The 27524-nt window shown below is 44.5% G+C and overlaps 1 protein-coding gene across 1 annotated transcript in view; it reads left to right on the forward strand.

Annotated features, from left to right (window-relative positions):
- Positions 1–27524, forward strand: part of pik3cg (phosphatidylinositol-4,5-bisphosphate 3-kinase, catalytic subunit gamma) — a 55377-nt gene that overhangs the window by 7814 nt on the left and 20039 nt on the right. Inside the window, exons 2-6 of the mRNA XM_078225894.1 lie at positions 579–2606; positions 10557–10622; positions 10740–10965; positions 18772–18875; positions 26529–26675. Coding sequence (XP_078082020.1) covers positions 591–2606; positions 10557–10622; positions 10740–10965; positions 18772–18875; positions 26529–26675 — 2559 coding nt within the window. The 5' untranslated portion in view covers positions 579–590. The remainder of the gene's footprint in view (positions 1–578; positions 2607–10556; positions 10623–10739; positions 10966–18771; positions 18876–26528; positions 26676–27524) is intronic.

Genomic DNA, 27524 nt, shown 5'->3' on the forward strand with positions numbered 1-27524 from the left:
AAAGGGCCTGTTCCTGTGCTGTACTTTTCTTTGTTCAAATGGAGTATAACGTGGGCAAATGTGAAATTGTCCACTTTAGCAGGAAGAATAGATTGTACAGCTCTGAAATGAAGAAGCATCTGGGTGTCCTAGTGCATGAATTGTAAAAGGTTAGCACACAGGTACAGCAAGTAATTGTGAGGGGAATTGATTACAAAATTAGGGAGAAGATACTGAGGGACAGAGAGACAAAATGGTTGACAGCATCTTTTCCAATATGGTGACTTTTGAGCTTTTGCGGTAGTTTCAGTTGGAGGAGGCAGTTTGTCTCCACTTTTCCTGCTTTCAGGGGTCTGAACAATGAGACTCCACAGATGGAGTGAAGAATTAATTTGTTCTTCTATCTCTTAGAACAAAGGGCCAACCCTGTGGTCATGTGACTTGTAACAGCCATTTTTATTTGGTTCAGCAGAAAATTCATTAAAAAGTAGCAATAAGAAGTTATTTTTCTTTTCTTTTTCATGTCCCAGGGATCCAAAGGTTCTTCAGCACTGTATCACATGAACACATTTTTTCTCTGTGCTATGTTTCCTCAACAGGTTACCCCTGGCATGGAACAGCCAAAGAATGACAATGATGAGTTTCCTATTGTCATGAGAGAGGACAACAGAAGGCGAAGGCGGAAGATGCGAGCCAACACAAGCAGGAACATGCAGTACTATTCTCTGGAGCAGCTGGCCATTGAGTTTGTCTTACCCACACGCAACAAGCTCAATAATGTACATGAGAAGGTCTCCCTGGAGGTGGCTGGGAATTACACAGTGGAGCAACTAAAAGCGAAGGTTTGGGTGAAAGCTGGTGGGATCAGTGCTTACCCGGATTTCTATCGGAAGCTTAGCCCGGACCAGTTCAAGTTAATGTACCAGAAGAAGGGGCAGTGGTATGAGATATATGACAAACACCAAGTGATCCAAACACTGGACTGCATCAACTACTGGAAGGCACTGCAGAAAAGCAACGGCAAGATTCACCTGGTCCAGAAAACAAAAGCCTCTAGGGAATCCTTGCAGTTGCAAAATGACCTGAACTACCTAATTGGTTACGATGTCACTGACGTGAGCAATGTCCATGATGACGAGCTAGAATTTACCCGACGGAAACTGATCACCCCTCAGCTGAATGAAGTGTCCACCAGGGATGCAAAACTCTACTCAATGGACCCCTGGATCATCTCAAAGCCCTTGCCTGGATATCTGCTGAGTAAGATCTACAGTAATAACATTTTCATAATTATTCACAGGGGAACCACAAGCCTGACTATAAAAGTTTCCATCGATGAGACACCACAAAGCATTCTGAAGAACTTCTTCAAAAAGATGGCCAACAAAAAGGGGCTGCTAGAAATTGCTGAGAACCGTAACGAGGAGGACTTTGTTCTCAGGGTCTGTGGCAGGGAGGATTACATAGTTGGTAACAACCCAATCAAGGATTTCCACTGGGTAAGAAGCTGCCTGAAGAATGGTGAGGAAATTCATTTTGTCCTGGATCTACCCCCAGACCCAACACTGGATGAAGTTCAGAAGGAAGAGTGGCCTCTTGTGGACGACTGTACAGGGGTCACTGGATCACATGAGCAATTAACCCTGGAAGGAAGAGATCATGACAAAGTGTTTACCATATCCCTCTGGGATTGCGACAGGAAGTTCAGAATCAAGGTTATAGGGATTGATATTCCTGTGCTCCCAAGAAACACAGAACTTACCGTCTTTGTGGAGGCGAGTATACTGCATGGGCAGCAAGTGCTTGCACAACAAAGGACTTCTACAAAAGCCTTTACTGAAGAAGTCCTTTGGAATGTTTGGCTTGAATTTGATATTAAAGTCAAGGATCTGTCCAGAGGGGCAAGACTGAATCTTCAGGTTTACTGTGGTAAAGCGCCGGCACAAGGTGCAAAGGCTGCGTTCCAATCACAGGATGATAACACGTGGGATACCAAGAGTAAGAACCACATGCTGTACTATGTCAACCTGTTGGTGATTGACCATCGATCTCTACTCCGACAAGGAGAGTACGTGCTTCACATGTGGAAGATTCCCGATAAAGGTGAAGAACAGGGCACTATTGAAGCTGACAAGCTCACATCAGCAACCAATCCCGACAAGCAGACCTCCATGGCCATTTGCATCCTGCTGGACAGATACAATTACCCAATTGCCCTTCCGCGAAGCTGTCAAACCTCTGACCCTGAGATTGAGAGGTCAGGGCACGAGATGCACAGTCAGCTACGCAAACAGTTTGAAGAGATCATCAGCACTGACCCCCTGAACCCACTGACCATAGAGGACAAAGAATTATTGTGGCATTTCAAACACGAATGCCTGAGGCAGCCTAAGGCCTACCCCAAATTTCTTAGCTCAGTGAAATGGGGGCAACAGGAGGTGGTGCTGAAAACCCACCAGCTTTTACACAGACAGGACGTTTGGGAGAGCAGTGCCTTGGATGTGGGACTTGCAATGCAGCTACTGGATTGCCGATTTTCAGATGAGCAGGTTCGGGCACTGGCCATTCGAAAGCTGGAGACCCTTGACAATAGTGAGGTGCTACGATATCTCTTACAGCTGGTCCAGGTAAACTAACCTTCCATTTACACAGTGGGGGGAGTGAAGCAGTAAGTCTACAGTTTCTTTATGATGTGGGCTTCACTGGCTGGGCCAGAATTTACATAGAAACATAGAAAATAGGAGCAGGAAGAGACCATTCAGCCCTTCGAGCCTGCTCCACCATTCATGGCTGATCATCCATCTCAATAGTCTGATCCTGCCTTTCCCCCATATCCTTTGATCCTTTTTGCCCCCAGTGTTATATCTAACTGTTTCTTGAAAACATATAATTTTTTGGCCTCAACTACTTTCTGTGGTAGCAAATTCCACAGGCTCATCACTCTCCTCATCTCTGTCCTAAACTGTCTACTCTGCATCCTTAGACTGTGACCCTTGGTTCTGGACACCCCCACCATCAGGAACATTCTTCCTGCATCTATCCTTCCTGTCTAGTCTAGTCCTGTTAGAATTGTATAGGTTTCTATCAGATTCCCCCCCTCATTCTTCTGAACTCCAGCGAATATGATCCTAACCGACTCAATCTTTCCTGATTTGTCAGTCATGCCATCCCAGGAATCAGCCTGGTAAACCTTCTCTGCATTCCCTCTATAACAAAATATCCTTCCTCAGATAAGGAGACCAGAACTGCACACAATATTCTAGGTGTGGCCTTACCAAGGCCCTGTGAAATTACAGCAAGACATCTCTGCTTCTGCACTCGAATCCTTTCACTATTTATTGTCCATCCCTCTAATTGCCCTTGAGGGGCATTTAAGAGTCAACCATATTGTTGAGGATTTGGAGTCACATGGAGGCCAGACCAGGTAAGGCAGATTTCCTTCCCTAAAGGACATTAGTGAATCAGATGGGTTTTTACAACAATCGACAATGGTCAACATTAGACTTTTAATTCCAGATTTTTATTCAATTCAAATTTCAAGATCTGCCGTGGTAGGATTCGAACCGGGTCCCCAGAGCATTACCCTGGGTCACTGGATTACTACTCCAGCGACAATACCACTATGCCACTGTCAATCTGATATAGATAATTTGTGTATCATTAAACCATTAAAACCACAAGGCCCCAAATCTTAACCAGTCAGAGCTATATCAGCAGACACTGTTGTATTTTATCCATAGGCAGAAGAGGAGGAAAGTCAACCATTGCTGCCCAGTGCCCTGGAGGGAAATGTGTGGAGATCTTGGATGAGTCTGGAACTGGGTTCATCTTGGTACCCACCTATAATTGTCTCTCTCCGCTAGCTATCATACATGTTGAATTGCTAATTAATTTGGTGCTTAAAAACAAGACTCTGGCAAATGGCAGCACCCTGAGGGGTGACCAGAATCAATTTGGAGCCAGATACAATACACTGAAAATGGTTTCAAGCATTCCAATTCTACCTATTACACAAGGAATGATCTTCCTTTGTTTATTCCCTCGTGTTGCAGACAAAGTGGGATTTAAGTTGAATGAGAAGCCTTCAGACAATTGTTAAGCAGCAACTATCAATAATAAAACAGGAGCAAAGGAAGATTAGATTGAACATACAGAACCAGCTCATTATTACATCCTTTGATATGTCCCACAATCTCACTCTAACACTCCTTGCAAGAGTTCACAGTCACTGCGACAGGCTGATGTACCTTACAACCTCACCATACCACAGTTATGCCCTGCACCCTTGCTAGGACACTCTGATATAACTCACATTCTCATTATAACACCCTGATAAACCTCTCACTCTCACTGTAACCCTCTGATAAACCTCACACTCTCACTATAACATTCTCTGATAAACCTCACACACTCACTAGAACACTCTGATAAACCTCACACACTCACTAGGACACTCTGATAAACCTCACACTCTCACTATAACACTCTGATAAACCTCACACACTCACTAGAACACTCTGATAAACCTCACACACTCACTAGGACACTGATAAACCTCACACTCTCACTGTAACATACTGATAAACCTCACACTCTCACTATAACACTCTGATAAACCTCACACTCTCACTGTAACACTCTGATAAACCTCACACTCAGTATAACTCTCTCTGATAAACCTCACACACTCACTAGAACACTGATAAACCTCACACACTCACTGTAACACTCTGATAAAACTTACACTCTCACTATAACATTCTGATAAACCTCACACTCTCACTGTAACACTCTGATAAACCTCACACACTCAGTATAACTCTCTCTGATAAACCTCACACACTCACTAGAACACTGATAAACCTCACACACTCACTGTAACACTCTGATAAACCTCACACACTCAGTATAACTCTCTCTGATAAACCTCACACACTCACTAGAACACTGATAAACCTCACACACTCACTGTAACATACTGATAAACTTCACACTCTCACTGTAACATACTGATAAACCTCACACTCTCACTGTAACACTCTGATAAACCTCACACTCAGTATAACTCTCTCTGATAAACCTCACACACTCACTAGAACACTGATAAACCTCACACACTCACTGTAACACTCTGATAAAACTTACACTCTCACTATAACACTCTGATAAACCTCACACACTCAGTATAACTCTCTCTGATAAACCTCACACACTCACTAGAACACTGATAAACCTCACACATTCACTGTAACACTCTGATAAAACTTACACATTCACTGTAACACTCTGATAAACCTCACACACTCAGTATAACTCTCTCTGATAAACCTCACACTCTCACTATAACACTCTGATAAATCTCACACTCTCACTATAACACTCTGATAAACATCACACACTCACTAGAACACTCTGATAAACCTCACACTCTCACTGTAACACTCTGATAAACCTCACACTCTCACTATAACTCTCTGATAAACCTCACACTCTCACTGTAACACTCTGATAAACCTCACACTCTCACTATAATTCTCTGATAAACCTCACACTCTCACTGTAACACTCTGATAAACCTCGCACTCTCACTATAACACTCTGATAAACCTCACACTCTCACTGTAACACTCTGATAAACCTCACACTCTCACTGTAACACTCTGATAAACCTCACACACTCACTGTAACACTCTGATAAACCTCACACACTCACTGTAACACTCTGATAAACCTCACACACTCACTAGAACACTGATAAACCTCACACTCTCACTATAACACTCTGATAAACCTCACACTCTCACTATAACTCTCTGATAAACCTCACACTCTCACTGTAACACTCTGATAAACCTCACACTCTCACTGTAACACTCTGATAAACCTCACACTCTCACTATAACACTCTGATAAACCTCACACTCTCACTGTAACACTCTGATAAACCTCACACACTCACTGTAACACTCTGATAAACCTCACACTCTCACTATAACACTCTGATAAACCTCACACTCTCACTATAACTCTCTGATAAACCTCACACTCTCACTGTAACACTCTGATAAACCTCACACTCTCACTGTAACACTCTGATAAACCTCACACTCTCACTATAACACTCTGATAAACCTCACACTCTCACTGTAACACTCTGATAAACCTCACACACTCACTAGAACACTGATAAACCTCACACTCTCACTGTAACACTCTGATAAACCTCACACACTCACTAGAACACTGATAAACCTCACACTCTCACTGTAAAACTCTGATAAACCTCACACTCTCACTGTAACACTCTGATAAACCACACACTCTCACTGTAACACTCTGATAAACCTCACACACTCACTAGAACACTGATAAACCTCACACTCTCACTGTAACACTCTGATAAACCTCACACACTCACTAGAACACTGCTAAACCTCACACTCTCACTGTAACACTCTGATAAACCTCACACTCTCACTGTAACACTCTGATAAACCTCACACTCTCACTGTAACACTCTGATAAACCTCACACACTCACTAGAACACTGATAAACCTCACACTCTCACTATAACACTCTGATAAACCTCAAACTCTCACTATAACACTCTGATAAACCTCACACTCTCACTGTAACACTCTGATAAAACAAAAACTCTCACTGTAACAATCTGATAAACCTCACACTCTCACTATAACACTCTGATAAACCACACACTCTCACTATAACAATCTGATAAACCTCACACTCTCACTGTAACACTCTGATAAACCTCACACTCTCACTATAACACTCTGATAAACCACACACTCTCACTATAACAATCTGATAAACCTCACACTCTCACTGTAACACTCTGATAAACCACACACTCTCACTATAACAATCTGATAAACCTCACACACTCACTATAACACTCTGATAAAACTCAAACTCTCACTGTCACAATCTGATAAACCTCACACTCTCACTATAACAATCTGATAAACCTCACACTCTCACTGTAACACTCTGATAAACCACACACTCTCACTGTAACACTATGATAAACCTCACACTCTCACTATAACACTCTGATAAACCTCACGCTCTCACTATAACACTCTGATAAACCTCAAACTCTCACTATAACACTCTGATAAACCTCACACTCTCACTATAACACTCTGATAAACCTCACACTCTCACTATAACTCTCTGATAAACCTCGCACTCTCACTATAACACTCTGATAAACCTCACGCTCTCACTATAACAATCTGATAAACCTCACACTCTCACTATAACACTCTGATAAACCTCACACTCTCACTAGAACACTTTCTGATAAACCACACACTCTCACTATAACACTCTGATAAACCACACACTCTCACTAGAACACTCTGATAAACCTCACTCTCTCACTATAACACTCTGATAGACCTCACACTCTCACTAGAACACTCTGATAAACCTCACACTCTCACTGTAACACTCTGATAGACCTCACACTCTCACTATAACACTCTCTGATAAACCTCACACTCTCACTAGAACACTCTGATAAACCTCACACTCTCACTATAACACTCTGATAAACCACACACTCTCACTATAACACTCTGATAAACCTCACACTCTCACTATAACACTCTCTGATAAACCACACACTCTCACTGTAACACTCTGATAAACCTCACACTCTCACTATAACACTCTGATAGACCTCACACTCTCACTATAACACTCTCTGATAAACCACACACTCTCACTAGAACACTGTGATAAACCTCACACTCTCACTATAACACTCCCTGATAAACCTCACACTCTCACAATAACACTCTGATAAACCTCACATTCTCACAGTAACACTCTTTGACACACTCTACTATTCACACTTTCATCATAATTTGGTTGGAGATAGCATATTCATGGAAAAGGACAAAGATACACCAAGAGTGAAAGTTTCAAATTGGGTATTGCCAATTTTACTAAGCTGAAGTGTAATTTAGGCAATGGTAGACTATGATCAGCTACTTGGGGATATCAGAACAGTGGGATAAGATTCGATAAGATAGAGAGGGTTCAGAACAAATATGCCTCTGGAAAGAAAACTGATGGGACTCCCAAACCTAGGATGCCACCATTCACCCCTAAATCCGCACCCCACACCATGATTCCAAGAAGCATACAGAAAAGGAGAAGATAAAAAGAGGGAAGCTTGTATTAGATATTGAGAGCTCTATCAGGCAAAAAGCCTGGGCGGCACAGTGGTTAGCACTGCTGCCTCACAACACCAGGGCCCGGGTTTGATTCCCGGCTTGGGTCACTGTCTGTGTGGATTCTGCATGTTCTCCTTGTATCTGCCGGTGTTTCATCCGGGTGCTCCTGTTTCCTCCCACAGTCTGAAAGACGTGCTGGTTAGGTGCATTGACCATGCTAAATTCTCCCTCAGTGTACCCAAACAGGCGCCAGAGTGTGGCAACTAGGGGATTTTCACAGTAACTTCATTGTAGCGTTCATGTAAGCCTACTTGTGACACTAATAAATAAACTTTAATCTTTAAACTGGAGGAATATTGAAAATGTGGGAGTGAAATTCAACAGGAAGTTAGTGAAGTAGCAGGAGTAGCACAAGGTATTTATTAGTAAGTAGAATTGCTGAAAACCCAGGGTGTCTTAAAGTCAAATAATGAGTAACAGGAAACTAAACAAAGAGTAAGGCAGAATTTGCATATGGAGGTGAAAGGTGGAGGCAACGGATCTTGATAAATATTTTAAGTCCATCTTTGTGAAAGAGGGGAATAATGAGGGGAAATATTAAGGGGTTTAGCGTCTTTGAAAGTGGGGATATTGCTGCGGGGCCCGGGTGAAATGTACACCATTGTTAACAGAAGCAAGGGAGGAAATAGCAGAAGTTCCAACCACCATTTTTCAGTTCTCTCTGGCTTAAGGCTGGATGCTGGCAAATTGCTAACGTTGTACCATTGTTTAACAAAGGAGTGCTGAATCATTAATACAGGGCAGCCAGTCTAACCTAGACAGTGCGCAATTTAGTGGAAAAAATTCTCCGAGACAGTATACATCAGTCATTTAGAAAGGCACTGATTAATCCAGTCGACTTGTTAAGGGAAGGCAGTGTCAGTCTCTGACTACCTTGATTGAGGCCTTGTGATACAGTGGGTAGTGCTCCTACTACTGAACCAGAAGCTTCGAGTTTGAGTCCAAGGCCATGACTTATTGACCTCGGAAGGAGCGATCAACGCAGTTCAATGGGCAAATAGCTCGGAACTCCTTTCCCCACTAATCCCCAAAGGGTAAAATGAACAGTATGGGTGTGAAGATATGCTAACAACTACAGCTAACTTGATTTGCTTTGAGAGGGTAGTCTGTTTAACATAATGCAGTGACAGCAGTGAGATTCACTGCAGGAACTCAAGAAGCCCCCTTTGACAACACCTTCCAAACCCGTGACCTCTACCACCAAGGACAAGAGCAGCAGATGGAAACACCACAACCTACAGGTTTGCCTCCAGGCCACTCACCATCCTGACTTGGAAATATCTCGCTGTTGCTTTACTGTTGCTGGATCAAAATCCCAGAACTCCCTCCTTCACAGCACTGTGGGTGGACCAATATCAGATGGACTGCAATGGTTCAAAAAAGCAGCTCATCACCACTTTCACGCAATTAGGGATGGGCAATAAATGCAGCTTTGCTGGCGATGCTCCCGTCCTATGAAAGAGTTTTTAAAAAATACACTCTTCACTGTAATACCCCACGTCCCTGGCTTTTGTAACTATTTCCCCAAAGCTGCTGAATCCACAATTCAGCTGTGTCCTGCCTTGTTAACCCATATTGTCAGCTAGATTATCAGCATTCGATTTTACAATTCTCAGTTCACATTCCTCCAAGGTCTTACCCCTCACCATGTCTCTTACCCTCTTTCAGCCCAAAACGCCCCAGGGTCCCTGTGCTTCTCCGATTCTGACCTCCAACGCATCAACAAGTTCCTTCTACCCCACCATTGGTGTCTTTGTCTTCAGTTTCCACATCCATACCTCTGGAATTCCATCCCGAGACCTCTCTATTTCTCTATTTCTCATCCCTCCTTTACGATGCTCCTTAATACCTGTCTCCTTGACCAGGCTTATGGCCACCTGTCCTAATGTCTGTTTGTAGCTCAGTGTCAAATTTTGTTCAACACCTAGAAGAAAAAAGGTGCATTTGTTCTTCTAGGTGTTGGACAAAATGCAGATGCATGAGAACACCAACAGCTGCAAGGTTATTCATGAAGGTCCCGCCTTCTCAACCTTGCCCCTTGCCTGATCCGCAGGTTAAATCACCACCTGTCAGCTCTGCCCCTCAAAGGGGAGATTGGCCTATGGTCATCTAGGACTATGCCGACTTTACCTTTTTACACCACATGGACTGCAGCGATTCGAGACAACCCCTTCCCAAGCGCATGGGAATGTTGGCCTAGCCAGTGACACCCACATCATTAACAAATAGAAAAGTGCTAGATGTTATTGCTTTGTGTCCCTACTTGAAACCTGCGTGTTTATTCATATATTAAATTAAACTGATTTCAGGCAGTCAAGTTTGAGCCCTACCATGACAGTGCCCTAGCTCGATTTCTTCTCAAACGAGCATTAAGAGTGAGTACAAATTCTCCCTTTGTTGATTGGAGGAATGTTTTTGATATTCTCCCCTCTCAAAACATATCCAGAAATGAATTTCTCTTTCCTGACTTTTTACTTTTGCCCTCTTACTAGAGTAAACGAATTGGACATTTTCTGTTCTGGTTTCTGAGAAGCGAGGTGGCTGAGTCGATGCACTATCGCCAGCGCTACGCCGTCATTCTGGAGGCTTACCTCCGAGGCTGTGGGACAGCCATGCTGATGGATTTCATGAAACAGGTCAAGGTGATGGAAGCTCTTCACAAAGTCACACTGGAGATAAAGAACGTCACAGCTGACAAGTATGACATTTCTGCTCAAGGTATGTACATACATTTTTGGCTGCAATTGGGTGGTTCCACAAGTCCCAGTCAGAATGGAGATGATCGGATGACTCCCTCCCCCCAGTAAATAGCGCCTGGTGACTGGCAGGTGATTTGGTTGTATGCACAGAATTGTATTGAACTATCCTCCACTGACTGCATTTTGGTGGAGAAATATTCCTGCATTTATCTGGAAACACTGGGTGCAATTCTCCCAAAATCTTTCTAAGTGTGTCTCTGGCGGGAATCACTGTGCTATTCCTGTTGGGTGGGTCAGTACGATCCTGATCGTAATCCACCCACGCTAGATGGTTTTTTCAGGTTGGGGTGATTTGCACAGCTAAAGAGATCTGCGGGACCTAAAGACGCTCCTCAGAGATTGGGACCCCTTTTTAAAGAGGCCCTGATCTCTAAGGAGCTCAAAGTAAAGTGATAACCCCCCCCCCCCCCTAAAAACAAATTACTGCGGATGCTGGAATCTGAAACCAAAAGAGAAAATGCTGGAAAATCTCAGCAGGTCTGGCAGCATCTGTAAGGAGAGGAAAGAGCTGATGTTTCGAGTCCAGATGACCCTTTGTCAAAGCTAAAAGGCAGAGAAAGTGGAAGGTATTTATACAGCAGGGTGAGGGAATGAAATATGAGTCATAGCCACAAAACAAGGGGAAAGGCTGCTAATGGCAGTCCATAGAGAGAATAGTGTGAATGGCCAAATGGCAGAGAAGCTGAAATCAGAGGGTAAACTGTGACACAGGAAGATGTGGGGGGGAGGGGGGAGATGGGTGGGAGAGAGGTAAAATTGAGAAAAAGGAGGAAAAGGTACACAAAGGGGGGAAGAGATAAGGAAAGGGGGAATATAATAGAGGGAAAGAGTGGAGGGGGGTGAAGAAAAATGAAGAAAGACAATAAAGAAATAAAAGGTAGAGAACAGTAAAAACGGAAATAAAATGAAAACAAAGGGGTCGAGGTGGGGTAGAGCTAAATATCTGAAGTTGTTGAATTCGATGTTGAGACCGGAAGGCTGTAAAGTGCCCAGCCGGAAGATGAGATGCTGTTCCTCCAGTTAGCGTTGAGCTTCACTGGAACATTGCAGCAGGCCAAGGACAGACATGTGGGCACGGGAGCAGGATCGTGTGTTAAAATGGCAAGCAAGGGGAAGGTCAGGGTCCTGATTGCGCACAGACCAAAGGTGCCCAGCAAAGCGATCACCCAGTTTACGCTTGGTCTCTCCGATATAGAGGAGACCACATTGGGAGCAGTGAATGCAATAGACCCAAATTGAAAGAGGTGCAAGTGAAACACTGCTTAACCTGGAATGGGTGTTTTGGACCTTGGATGGTGAGCATAGAAGAGCTAAAGAGTCCGGTGTTACACCTTCTACAATTGCATGGGAAGGTGCCATGAGTGACGGGAGTGGTGTCGGGTATAGTGGAGGAGTGGACTAGGTTATCCCGGAGGGAATGGACTCTGCGGAATGCTGAGAGAGGGAGTGAAAGGAAGATGTGTTTGGAGTTGGCAAAAATGGCAGAGGATTATGCTTTGCATGCGGAGGCTGGTGGGGTGAAATGTGAGAACAAGGGGGACTCTATCCTTGTTCTGGGAGGGAGGGGAGGAAGTGAGGGTCGTGGCGCGGGAGATGGACCTCATGCTGTCGAGAGCCCTGTCGACAACTGTAGGCGGGAATCCATGGTTGAGGAAAAAGGAGCACATATTAGAAGCACCACTTTAGAAAGTGGCATCATCAGAACAAATGCGACGGAGGCATTTGAGAGAAAGGGATGGAGTCCTTACAGGATGTAGAGTGTGAAGAGCTATAGTCCAGATAGCTGTGGGAGTCACTGGGCTTGTAGTGGATATTGATAGATAGTCTATTGCCGGAAATGGAGACAGAAAGGTCAAGGAAGGCAAGGGTAGTGTCTGAGATGGACCAGGTGAAGGCGATGGAGGGGTGGAAACTGGAAGCGAAGTTGATGAATTTTTCACGGTCTGGACGAGAGCATGAAGCGGCACCAAAATAGTCATCGATGTACCGGTAAAGGAGTTGTGGGAGGGGACCCAGGTTGGCATACCCCATTAAAAAGACAAGGGTAGCTAGGACCCATGTGAGTACCCATTGCTACTCCTTTGATTTGGAGAAAGTGGGATGAGTTAAAGGCAAAGTTGTTGAGAGATAGAACAAGTTCAGCCAGGTGGAGGTGAGTGGTGGTGGATGGGAATTGTTCAGGCCTCTTTTCAAGAAAGAAGTGAAGAGCTCTCAGGCCATCCTGGTGTGGGATGGAGGTGTAGAGAGATTGCACATCCATGGTGAATAGGAGGTGGTTAGAGCCTGCGAACTGGAAGCTGTCAATATAACGCAAGGCAATATGACGCAGGGCTTTGCTCCGATTTCAGCTTCTCTGCCGTTTGGCCATTCACACCCTTTATTCTCTCTATGGACTGCCATCAGCAGCCTTTCCCCTTGTTTCTGTGGCTATGACTCATCTTTCATTACCTCATCCTGCGGTATAAATATCTCTCACTTTCTATGCCTTTTAGCTTTGACAAAGAATCATCCAGACTCGAAACGTCAGCTCTTTTCTCTCCTTACAGATGCTGCCAGACCTGCTGAGATTTTCCAGCGTTTTCTCTTTTGATAGCTCCCCCCTCATCCTCAATGGACATTGCATCCCACTGCAGACAAGGGGAGCACCCCCAACCCTTGACCACAGAGGGGCAACTCCCACCCTCCTCCCAACTAAATGCCTCCCCAAACCACATCACGCAGGCATCAGGGTGATCCAACTCCAACCTCGCTGGCATCAGGTCTTCGGGACATCAGTGTGCCAGGGCAGTGCCAGGACACTGTCCAGCCATGTCCCTGACCACCGAGGGCCTACAGTGACCTCCAAGACATCCGACGTGTTGTCACATCTATGCAAAGAATTCAACAGTGGCTGCGAGAAGGGCTCATTGAAGAATCCTTGCACTGTAATCTCTGAGTTGTGCAAGCTGTTTGTATTGGTTAAAATCAGCCTCCAGTAAAGGCACAATGGTCAGGCATAAGAGTAGAAAAAAAATCCCCTTTAGAAAATGAACTCAGACTGTACAACTAGTGCTTTTTCAGTTTGTTCTAGGAAGTATTTCAGAGTTAATGGAACATGAAGGGCAATATGAATCAACAATGATAATCCCACCAATATCAGGAGTTGCCACTCAAGAGGGTTCTAAAATAAAATAGGGCATGAAATGGAATGTGAACAAAGCACTTCAAAAAATTTTGAATGCTACAGAGAGAGGACTAGCCGCTGCAACCTCACAGATCTTTGACACTGACATGCTGAGAGATTGTCCAAAGCTTTTAAAAGATACGGAGAGAAGACTAGCCATGTGGTCATTATTCCAGGGGAGATCCCTGACCTGAACCCTTCTAGCCCAGCCCAAACCTCTCCTTCCCAACCCCCAGCTCCCTTAAAGGACCCTGCTCTGCACCCTGGCAGCAGACTCTCTGCCCATGTGCATCCTGGAGGTGAGTGCAGAATATCTCTTTGCTACTCCATGGCACCTGGTCTTCACTTTTAGGGACCAGTACTGATTGGCGCTCGGGTGACTTCCTGCAGGCTTGTGGTGGTGGGGGAGGAAAACAGGAAGCCACTGCATTCGACTTCAATCTCACCACTGGGAATATGATCAATGCAAATGAGTTTGGATCAGTTTCCTGTTCTTTCTGAGTGAGATCCTGACCGCGCCAGGTAGAATGGGCCGGAGCACCGGAAACTATTTAACACCCGACGCAAATCCCATTTCAGGTCCCTTGCCAAATTCGGTGGCCCAGCAGGATTTGTGTATGGAGCTAACAGGACTGGACAATCACCCCCATTGTAGTTTCAGAGATGGCTTATTTGCTGTTATGCATATAGATCTAGCTTTATTGATTTTATTTGGTGAGTAAATAAACTCTGAACATTTCATAACTGAAAAAATTGGGTGACAGCCATTGTCTGGTTCACTCCCCAGGACAATGCCTTGACCAATCAGAGTCCACCTGCCTGGTTTGAATTTCAACAAAATTTGGCAGTTAACTGTCAGTCATCAATTAACTGGTGTGTTCTCCATGGCAATGCCTCAACCAGAGTCCACTTGCCAACCATTCAGCACTCTCTTTTCACGCAGTAAAAATTGTTGTGTCCATTACGTTTGGTAATCTTGTGAATTGTCCTGATGAGTGGAAGATGAAAAGCTTTTACAACATGCGTCACTATTCAGTAATACAAAAGAACGAGATATGATAGGTGACCAAAAGCTTAGCCAAAGTGGTGGATTGTAAGGTGTGTCTGAGGCCAGGAGAGGGCATTGAAGAGGTAGAGGGGCTAAGGCAGTGCATTCAGTGGCCTAGGCAGTTGAAGCCAAGGCTGCCAATAGTAGAGGGAAGGATTGAGGGCTACACAAGAGGCCAGAATCCAGGATGGGGTGGTGGGAGGGGAGGAGTTGGGGGGGGGGGGGTGGTAATTGTATGTCTGGAGGAGCAAATATTGATAGGAAGGTGCAAGTTCATGAAGAGATTTAAACACGGGAAAAGAATTTTAAATGTAATATGCAGGTGGAACTGGGAGCCAATGTTGGTAAACAAAGGCAGAGTGACAGTTGGAAGGGACTTGGTGCTCGATTGGAAATGGGCAAGAATTTTGCATGAGCTGGTGTTTATGGAGAATGGAAGATGGGAAACTGGTCAGGAGAGCTTTGGAATTGTATTCAATATGGAGATGGTAAAGGCATTGCATGCAATTTCAGCAACAAATATATATGGTGGGTGTAACAGGTTGCGGGCGACTTGATGTGGATTTAACAATACAAGGCTTTGTTGCCAACAGAAGAAATATATGCAACAGGTCAGATTAGATTATAAATGTGACTGCTCTGCTTGACTCCCTGACTCCAACTGTGAGTCCCTCCTTGGCTTGCGGTACGCACCCTCCTCCCGATTGACTCAGTTTCCTGTGGAGAAGATCCATAGGGTTCTCGCTGATCATTTTGCCCTCAGGAAATGTCCCCCCCCCACTCCAAAGGGCCACTGTACTACACTCCTTCCCCCTAAAATTTGAAACACTCCTAAGGAGAAACAAAAAACCGGGTGAGATAGGCACACAACAAGCTCTTATATAAATAGGATATCAGGAAAAAACACCGGAAAACTCACCAAAGGCGTTTGTCCGGAGACTTCCTGGCTCTGTTAGAGTGCCTGTTTGGTGGTAGGCGCAACTACATTTAAAGGGCCAGACTGGACAGATGAGAAAGGCAGGCTCATTAATCCTGGTGGCTCTTGGGCAGCTTCTGACTCCTCAGTCTCCACAGCCATTGGTTGCTCCGGCCCAACATTCTCCACCAAAATCCCAGTAACCAGGGCTGGCATCCCTGAACTATCTGCAGCGGTCGCCATTACTGCTCTCCTCCTCAGGTGCTCCACATGTTTCCTAAGCCTGCAGCCTTGTACCTCCATGACACAGGAGACCAGTCCTGTTCTCTCCACAATTTTCCCAGCCAGCCATGCCAGGCCTGCTGTGAAATTTCTAACCATGACAGCATCCTCCACTTTAAACACTCGGTTTTTCCTTCCTGAATCATGATTTACCTTCTGGGAAGCTTGCCTAGCCTCCACCCTCCCCGCTAAACTCAGGGCTATAGTGTCCAATCTTGTTAGTAACCGTTGTCTCATCAGTAACTGAGCTGGCATGACCCCTGTGGTCATGTTTGGGGTGGTGTTATATGATTATAGAATACAGGCTATGCATAAAGGAAGGGGGCTTTTTTCACCTGTTTTTTTAAATGTTGACTTAAATGTTTGTATCACCTGCTCTGCCAGTCCATTTGATTTTGGGTGGTAAGGTGCCAACCTCACATGGCAAATGCTATTGAACTTGAGAAATGTTTGGAATTCCTCATGAATGATGTGCCATTGTCCGACACACCCACTTCTGAAATGCCATGTTGAGCGAATATCTTCCTTAACTTGTCAATGGTAACCATGGCTGTTGTGGATTTCATCAACTGCACATCTAACTTCTTGGAGTGTGTGTGTATAAGAAACATCTGATCCATAAATGGCCCAGCAAAATCTATATTATTTAGAAACTCAGCTAGTGCTCTGGGGACCTGGGTTCGAATCACGCCATGGCCGATGGTGGAATTTGAATTCAATAAAAAATATCTGGAATTAAGACCTACTGATGACCATGAAACCATTGTCAATTGTCAGAAAAACCCATCTGGTTCACTAATGTCCTTTAGGGAAGGAAATCTGCTGTCCTTACCTGGTCTGGCCTACATGTTGACTCCAGAGCCACAGCAATGGTTGACTCTCAACTGCCCTCGGGCAAATAGGGATGGACAATAAATACTGGCCAGCCAGCGATGCCCATGTCCCATGAATGAATTTAAAAACAATTTGCTGGTGGTGGTCAGCCTGTTGAGCTTCGCAACTAGGGCATTGACCAACCATCCTTTCCATTTCCTAGTTAATGCCGGGCCACCACACTTAACTCCTGGCTAGGGCCGTCATTCTACTTTGACCTGGATGAGAGTCGTGCAATTCTTGTACAGGAGACGTCTTCCCTGGGGTGGGACTATAACTCTCACCTCCCACAATAACACCCTGCCTTCGCAGGTTATTTCTTTGCTGGGTTTTAACAACTCTGATTTCTCATCCTGCCACCCATACATGACCATCTTTTTTATTTTTGCCAATGTTAGGTCTCTCTCTGTTCACAACTTTGTATTTTGCTGAGACAGGCGAGATGTCTACCACATACAGAGCCAGTATAATCTCTTGAGGAACCGGTGGTGATGCTACTCTTGTGACAAAGGCAACCGGCTAAGTGGGTCTGCATGTGATATCTGGGTTCCAGGGTGATGCTGAAACGTATAATTGTACACTGCTAACAAAAGAGCCCACCTCTGCAGCCTTGCAGAAGCAACTGGCAGCACCGGGTTATCTTCTCTGAAGAGAGTGTAGATGAGACCGGTTTCACGAGATGGCTTATTGTGAAGGAAAGAAGCCAGGGGTTATCTTTGTAAATCTGGAGGATGATCCTGGAGCAGTGAGTGTTTGGAAGTGGAAATAGTGATTAGTACGGTCCAGCCACATCTTTGATGAAGGCTGAACAAGTTGTGTTCCTGATGTGCTCACATCTGCACTTGGACTGAAGGAAGCAAATATACCTGGGGGTATTGGCTGGGATATAAAGTGAATAAAGAAAAAGTATAAAAGCTGGAATAAGTTCAATGTGAACCAGGAATGAAAGGGAGAAAAAGGAAGGCATCTTTTACAACCTCAAGGCACCCCAAAGGGTTTTGCGACCAATGAAGTAATTTTGAAGTGTAGGCATTGTTGGAATGTAGGAACACAGCAGGCAATTTGCACACAGCAAGTTCCCACACACAGCAATGTGATAATGACCAGGTCATTTGTATATTTGTTAGTGATATCGATTGAGGGATAGATATTGGGCAGGACACCAGGGACAATGCCGTTGCTCTCCATCAAAATAATGCCATGAGATGCTTTATGTTTACCTGACAGAGCAGACATGGCCTCGGGTTAACCTGCTACCTGAAAGATGGCACTTCTGACAGTGCAGCACCCCACCATTACCACATTACCACCATTACCACCTAAGTGTTTCTGCTCAGTCTCTGTAGTGGGATCTGAATCTACTGACTTAGAGCTGAGAATTCTACCAACTGAGCCAAGCCTGACTCAGGAGTAAAGAGTTCGTGCTCTTTTCATTAAAGCTGACAAGTGTCTGATTATTCTCTGATTTTATTTTGTTTTATAGCGATCTCTCAGTTAAAACACAAACTTGAGAAACTCCAATCATCTGGTTTTCCAGAATGTTTCCGAGTTCCATACGATCCTGGACTCCGTGCTGGTGTTCTTGTGGTAAGTTAGGCTATATGAAAGCAATTTCCTGTGGATATTTCAGGTGTCACAGAGCCTGGATCGGGTTTAAGCTGAACATTCTGGTTTAGCCCATGTTTAATGCAAGACACCATCATGGTGAAGGAGTTGAAGCTTGTGCTGCAAACACCCAGAAGATCATTAATTCTTCAATTTAGATTATCTGTGAGTATGCTAGGACTTCACAGCATTTTGGTGGCGAGCATTTTTGCTAACATCCTTTTTTGTTTATTCATTCAAGGAATTGTGGGTGTCACTAGCTGGGCCAGCAATTATTGCCTATTCCTAATTGCCCTTCAGAAGGTGGTGGTGAGCTGCCTTCCTAAACTGCTGCAGTCCCTGGGGTGTAGGGACACCCACAGTGTTGTTAGGGAGGGTGTTCCAGGATTTTGGCCCCCTCCTAACAACAATCCTATAGAATTAAACTGAGGATTTTGATGCTATTGTGATGATACTGTGCCTTTAAGAAATGCATTTTTATCATGTTTCTTGCAAGGGGTATGTTTGAAAGTCAGCTGTGTTTTATATAATGCCAATTTGTCTGAGCAGTAGGCAGCTCAAATGTTGAGAATGCAGGATAATGACTGATTTTAGCTAGGAATGTGTTTGTTTAAACAGTTAGTGATTTTTGTTTACTTAGGTTTCCCTTGGGGTTTCAGAGTAGGTGTTTGATTAGGTTGTTTGACAGAGTCATGTGATTCATGTGAATGGGAGGAGCTAAGCTTGCTAAGCGCCCATTCCTTGCTAAGCTCCCATGGGAGCTAAGCCTCCCATTCATGTGAATGGGAGGAGCTAAACTTGCAGGAAAGCCAGTGTTTTAGTTTCATTTTTAAAATCAAGAGCAGTTGCTGACCGGATCTGTTTAAGAGGGACTCGCTCTCTCTCCCCAGAGATGTTCTAAAAGCTCTCGAAATATTGGCAAGTACAAGCATATAAGGTTGTGGTTTCTGCTAACTGATTTTGAAAAGGGGGTTTAAGTCTATAAGAGGACTATTGTTTGAATTGGAACTAATAGAGAAAGATTAGCAGTTAAATATTGTATCTTGTCATGTCTAAATTTGGTTCAAATGTTAAATATTAAGCTGATTCATTCTGATGTAGTTAAACCATTAGGTTTTTTGATTAAAGCTCCCAAGTTTGTCAATAGGATTACACCTGGAGTGAAATATCTGATCCTCATACTAATGCCAAAAATAGCAAATAGTTGGGGTCTAGTCTAACTTCATAATACACCTTAGGCTTCCTGATCTGTTCCCTAACATTATTTAAAGGTACATCAGATTACAAAAACAGCTCTAGAGAAATTATGCCGAATCAGCAGTTGAGAGGGAGTATCAGCACCTGCAGACAAGTTTAAATCATGATAATCATCGATTAGCCTTAAAATTGCCAGCTAAGTCCACACTTTCAAACAAGTATCTCTTAATAGCACAACATCTATTTTGAGCCCCTTTCACTCTTTGGTGAAAATAGCCCTCAGAGCTTGCAGACACAGATGACACAGATTGCTGTTGCAGAGTGGAAGGTGTAATGTTAAACCATTCACATGTACATTGTGGGACAGACTGGTATTTATCTCAGTCATTTATCCTTTCAGTGCCAGTACATTCTGCTAGGGGCACTGTTGGTATGTAGTCGCAAGAACAAAGAACAATACAGCACAGGAACAGGCCCTTCGGCCCTCCAAGCCTGCACCACTCATGTGCCCAACTAGACCATTCGTTTGTATCCCTCTATTCCCAGTCTGTTCATGTGGCTATCTAGATAAGTCTTAAACGATCCCAGCGTGTCCACCTCAATCACCTTGCTTGGCAGTGCATTCCAGGCCCCCACCACCCTCTGTGTAAAATACGTCCCCCTGACATCTTGTTGAATCTTGCCCCCTTCACCTTGAACTTGTGACCCCTTGTGTTCGTCACCTCCGACCTGGGAAAAAGCTTCCCACTGTTCACCCTATCTATGCCCTTCATAATTTTATATACCTCTATTAGGTCGCCCCTCATTCTCCGTCTTTCCAGGGAGAACAGTTTACCCAATCTCTCCTCATAGCTAAGACCCTCCATACCAGGCAACATCCTGGTAAACCTTTTCTGTACTCTCTCCAAAGCCTCCACATCCTTCTGGTAGTGTGGCGACCAGAACTGGACGCAGTATTCCAAATGTGGCCTAACCAACGTTCTATACAGCCGCAACATCATATGCCAACTTTTATATTCTATGCCCTATCCAATAAAGACAAGCATGCCATATGCCTTCTTGACCACCCTCTCCACCTGTGCTGCCACCTTTAAGGATCTGTGGACCTGTACACCCAGGTCCCTCTGTGTGTCTATACTCCTGATGGTTCTGCCATTTATGGTATAACTCCCCCTTACGTTAGATCTACCGAATCTAACTTCGCATTTATCTGGATTAAATTCCATCTGCCATTTCTCCGCCCAATGTTCCAGCCGATCTATATCCTGCTGTATTCTCTGACAATGTTCATCACTATCCACAACTCCAGCAATCTTTGTGTTGTCGGCAAACTTACTGATCACACCAGCTACATCTTCCTCCAAATCATTTATATATATCACAAACAGCAGGGGTCCCAGTACAGAGCCCTGCGGAACTCCACTAGTCACAGACCTCCAACCGGAAAAAGACCCCTCCACTGCTACCCTCTATCTTCTATGGCTAAGCCAGTTCTCCACTCATCTAGCTAGCTCACCTTTTATCACGTGAGATTTAACCTTTTGCACCAGCCTGCCATGAGGGACCTCGTCAAACGCTTTACTAAAATCCATATAGACGACATCCACGGCCTTTCCCTTGTCAATCGTTTTTGTCACCTCCTCAAAAAACTCAACCAAATTTGTGAGGCATGACCTCCCTCGTACAAAACCATGCTGTCTATCGCTAATGAGATTATTCCGTTCTAAATGCACATATATCCTATCTCTAAGAATCTTCTCCAACAATTTCCCTACCACGGAGGTCAAGCTCACCGGCCTATCATTACCCGGGTTATCCTTGCTACCCTTCTTAAATAACGGGACCACATTTGCTATCCTCCAATCCTCTGGGACCTCACCTGTGTCCAGTGAAGAGACAAAGATTTCTGTTAGAGGCCCAGCAATTTCATCTCTTGCCTCCCTGAGGAGTCTAGGATAGATGCCATCCGGCCCTGGGGATTTGTCTGTCTTAATGTTTCCTAAAAAAACTAACACTTCCTCCCTTGTATTTGAGATTTTTTCTAACGGGTCAACACATCTCTCTGAGACACTACCAATCAACATATCCCTCTCCTTTGTGAATACTGATGCAAAGTATTCGTTTAGGATCTCACCTACTTCCTTTGGTTCTAAGCATAATTCCCCTCCTTTGTCCCTGAGAGGTCCGATTCTTTCCCTAACAACCCTCTTGTTCCTAATGTATGTATAAAATGCCTTAGGATTCTCCTTAATCCTGTCTGCCAAGGACATTTCGTGACCTCTTTTTGCCCTTCTAACTCCCTGTTTGAGTTCTTTTCTACTTTCTCTGTATTCCTCTAGTGCTCCATCTGTTTTTAGCTGCCTGGACCTCATGTATGCCTCTTTTTTCTTTTTGATTAGACCCACAATTTCACTGGTTATCCACGGCTCCTGAATCCTACCTTTCCTATCCTTCCTCTTTACAGGCACATGCCTGTCCTGCAGTCCTATCAACTGCTCCTTAAAAGACTCCCACATGCCAGATGTGGATTTACCCTCGAAAAGCCTCTCCCAATCAACAGCCATCAAATCCTGCCTAATCCGGCTGTAGTTTGCCTTCCCCCAATTCAGCACCTTACCCATAGAACAACACTCATCTTTTTCCATTACTATCCTAAAGTTTACAGAATTGTGGTCACTATTTGCCACATGTTCCCCCACTGAAACTTTGATGACCTGACCAGGCTCATTCTCCAGTACCAGGTCCAGTATAGCCCCCTCTCTAGTTGGACTGTCAACATATTGTTCCAAAGAACCTTCCCCGTCCAGGCCCCCAGCCCTAAGCGATTTCCAGTCTATGTGAGGGAAATTAAAGTCTCCCACTACAACAACCCTATTTTTCCTGCACCTGTCCAGAATCTCCTTACATATCCGTTCCTCAACTTCCCGTGGGCTGTTGGGAGGCCTGTAGTATACCCCCAGCATAGTGACTGCGCCCTTCCTGTTTCTGAGCTCCACCCACAGTGACTCGTTACCTGACCCTTCCAAATTGTCCACCTCTGTACCGCTGTAATATGCTCCCTAACCAGCATTGCTACTTCCCCACCTCTCCTTGCCCCTCCTCTGTCTCGCCTAAAACACTTATACCCCGGAATATTCAGCTGCCAGTCCTGTCCTTCTTTTAACCAAGTCTCCGTCACTGCAACCACATCCAAGTTCCGCGCAAGCATTAAGGCTCTAAGCTCATCCATATTGCCCGTGATGCTCCTTGCATTGAAGCAGATGCACTCCAGACCTCCAGGCCCACTGAGGTCATCCTCCCCCAGAATGCTCTTCCTCTTAGGTAGCCTTGTTTTGGCCCCAACCTCGTCCCCAGCCTCTATGCTTATTGACCCTTGTTCTGATCCCCACCTCCCTGCCACATTAGTTTAAACCCACCCGAACCGCACTAGCAAAACTCCCAGCTAGGATATTCGTGCCCCTCCAGTTTAGGTGTAACCCGTCCTTCTTGTACAGGTGCCATCCTCTCTTGAAGACTTCCCAGTGATTCACGAATTTGAAACCCTCCCTCCTGCACCAGTCCTTTAGCCACGCATTCAGCTGTACAATCTCCCTGTTCCTAGCCTCACTAGCTTGTGGCACTGGGAGTAGTCCAGAGATCGCTACCCTCGAGGCCCTGCTTTTCAGCCTACTACCCAACTCCCTGAATTGCTCTCGCAGGACCTCCCTGCTCTTTCTGCCTACATCATTTGCACCAATGTGGACAATGACGTCTGTCTGGTTACCCGCCCCTTTTAGGATGCTTCCTACCCGCTCGGAGACATCCAGGACCCCGGCACCAGGGAGGCAGACTACCATCCTGGAGTCTCGTTCGCGCCCACAGAACCACCTGTCTGTGCCTCTAACTGTTGCATCCCCCACTACTATTGCTGTCATAGTCCCCCTCTTTCCCTCACAACTCTAGTCTCACAACTCTAGGTTAAAGCCCAACATATTTATTTGGTAGCACGAGCTTTCAGAGCCCATCAGGGCTCACCTGATGAAGGAGCAGCGCTCTGAAAGCTCATGCTACCAAATAAACCAGTTGGACTTTAACCTGGTGTGAAACTTCTTATTGTGCCCACCCCAATCCAACGCTGGCATCTCCACCTCATGGTATATAGTAGTGGTGCAGCTCTCTGTTCATTTCACCATGCCTCAGGATCTTGTGCTTTCCTCTTCAGTTGCAGGTTGAAGGCTCCTATTTTTACTTTCAGTGAGTAGTATGAATAGGGGAAAGGAGAATGTGAGGTGGATTCTCATTGACTTTCTCCTGTATGCCGTTACAGAGATACAAGCCCATTCCTGAAGGATCCTTCTTCTTCTTGAGCAGCCCCTTGGGATTGAGAATGACTTACTTCCACTCTGACCTAAGCAGCCATTATCCCTCGATGGTCTAGCTCTCCCACCATCAGCACCATATATTGGCTAATTTGCTTGAATGGTCATGGCTAGTAACCGTGAGGTATGACCCTTGGGCCTGGGGCAACTTTCAAAGCAGCAGGGGTGACCACCCCTTGAGGTCTAATTTAATCATTTTTATAACTGATTTGATTTAATATAAAAGACTCAATCCATATGTTGGTCTCTCTCACATTCCAGTTTTCTTCTCTATCCTTCTGAGGGTGCGATCTGCCACTCCAGCGTATTCAGACACCCTTCAGTGCCTTATCCAAATGTCCATTCTTCATGGATAAGCCTAAACAGTGATAGTCAGCTTAACATTGAACCAAGCAACACCCCCCCACTCCCCCGCACCCCCACCCCACCCCCAACACCACCCCACTCCTCATTCTTAGCTTTTGGATCTAAAACAGACATTCTCCAACAGGGGTCACTGAATAATGATGACCTTGTTCATTAACGCTGTCTCCTTCTATTCACGAGCTCACTGTTTTCATTATAGCCTCTTCCATATACCCTGGTTTGAGGTCAGCAAACTCAGTATTAGATGCTGTCGGTGTTCAGCTATACCCCAAAACATGGAGCAATTGACTTGAAAGTCTCAAAGTAGTCTCATCAATTTCCCATGCTATTCCAGTATTGGGCGATCTAACAGTTTCACTGGCCTGCACAGGACATCTCAGGGTACTGAGGCTATTTGACTACCAGTAGTGAGATTTAACAAAAATCTTTTGATTTTAACTTTGTCTAAATAATAAGCTTGAACTTAAAATCATTTATCATGTCTGAAGTCTGAGAGATAGGTCCCGCCATGCTGATGCTATAGTTAAGAAAGCCCACCAATGCCTTTACTTTCTCAGGAGGCTAAGGAAATTCAGCATGTCTGCTACGACTCTCACCAACTTTTACAGATGCACCATAGAAAGCATCCTTTCCGGTTGTATCACAGCTTGGTATGGCTCCTGCTCTGCCCAAGACCGCAAGAAACTTGTCTACACTTCCCGCTGTCTCGGAAAAGCAGCCAGCATAATCAAGGACCCAATGCAATGCATTCTCTCTTCCACCTTCTTCCATCGTGAAAAAGATACAAAAGTCTGAGATCACGTACCAACCAACTCAAGAACAGCTTCTTCTCTGCTACTATCCGATTTTTGAATGGACCTACCATATATTAAGCTGATCTTTCTCTACACCCTAGCTATGACTGTAACACTACATTCTGCACCCTCTCCTTTCCTTCTCCCCTATGTAATCTATCAATGGTATGCTTTGTCTGTATAGCACACAAGAAACAATACTTTTCCACTGTATTCCAATACATGTGACAATAATAAATCAAATTAAATCAAATAAATGCTATATAAATGTTAGTCACACAGCCAGAGCCTAAACATAACTAAGTTAATTTCATAATCAATATAAATACATTGTCAAATCCTTCCCAGACTGCAGAACAAAAGAGTTTATCTGGCTTGCATTCACCCTCTTTAGACCTGTCTTGCTTTTATGTTGTGGAAATGCCGACATTGGACTGGGGTAAACACAGTAAGGAGTCTAACAACACCAGGTTAAAGTCAACAGGTCTATTTGGTAGCAAATGCCACTAGCTTTCGCAGCGCTCCGAAAACTAGTGGCGTTTGCTACCAAATAAACCTGTTGGACTTTAACCTGGTGTTATTAGACTCCTTACTTGCTTTTATGTTGCAGGATGACCAATATTGTTGTTGTAAACTGACTTTATTAGGAACAGAACTTGGACAAAATTGCAGGTATGCAGCCTGGTTATAGCTTACATTTACATGTGTCCTCTGACTGCAAGGTCAGGTGACTCAATAAAATATAGAGGGTGCTGTATTATATGTAATACTGGAGTACACTAACACACTCGAATGTCATGACGGAAACATAATTCGGTTCATTTTGTAATCAACATAAACACAATGTCAAATTCTTGCCAGACTGCAAAATGAGAGTGTTAATCTCGCTCACATTCACCATCTATTGATGTGTTTTACAGGTGGATAAATGCAAAGTCATGCCATCGAAGAAGAAGCCCTTGTGGCTTGAGTTTAAGTGTGCAGACCTCACCTCCATATCCAAGGATACCATTGGGATCATCTTTAAACATGGAGATGACCTGCGGCAGGACATGCTGATCATACAGGTGATGCTCGGAAATAAGACCTTGGATATTCTTCACATTCCTCATTATGACAGCCTGTAATCCAGCATTCTTCAATGTAACACTCTGTCTCTCGCTATGGCATTTCAATGCTTTTTACTGTATTGTTCATGGATATGCCTAACACTCCTCATCAGTTTTGAGAGGCGTTACCGAGTGACCGTGTGAGGGAGCTTGATTAACATGAGTCGAGATTTAGTCAGTAACATGGTGCTGCGGAGAGAGGTGTTACCGAGTGAAAGGGTGAGGGAGCTGGATTAACATCTGTACAGATACAGTCAGTAACACAGGGTGTGCGGGGAGACGGGTTACTGAGTCATAGTGTGAGGGAGGTAGATTAATATCAGTATAGATACAGTCAATAACACTGGGTGCTGGGTGAGAGGGGGATTATTCAGTGACAGTGTGAGGGAGCTGGATTAACATCAGTGCAGATACAGTCAGTAACACTGGGTGCTGGGTGAGAGGGGTTACTGAGTGACAGAGCATTGGTTAGAACATTGGTCAGAACATTGAATACAGGAGTTGGGACGTCTTGAAGTTGTACAAGACATTGGTAAGGCCACACTTAGAATACTGTGTACAGTTCTGGTCACCCTATTATAGAAGGGATATTATTAAACTAGAAAGAGTGCAGAAAAGATTTATTAGGACGCTACCAGCACTTGATGGTTTGAGTTATAAGGAGAGGCTGGATAGACTGGGACTTTTTTCTTTGGAGCATAGAAGGCTATAAGCATAGAGGTCTATAAAATAATGAGGGCATAGATCAGCTAGATAGTCAATATGTTTTCCCAAAGGTAGGGGAGTCTAAAACTAGAGGGCACAGGT

Source organism: Mustelus asterias, chromosome 12 (genome assembly GCF_964213995.1).
Source record: "Mustelus asterias chromosome 12, sMusAst1.hap1.1, whole genome shotgun sequence".
In the NCBI taxonomy this organism is placed as follows: Eukaryota; Metazoa; Chordata; class Chondrichthyes; order Carcharhiniformes; family Triakidae; genus Mustelus; species Mustelus asterias.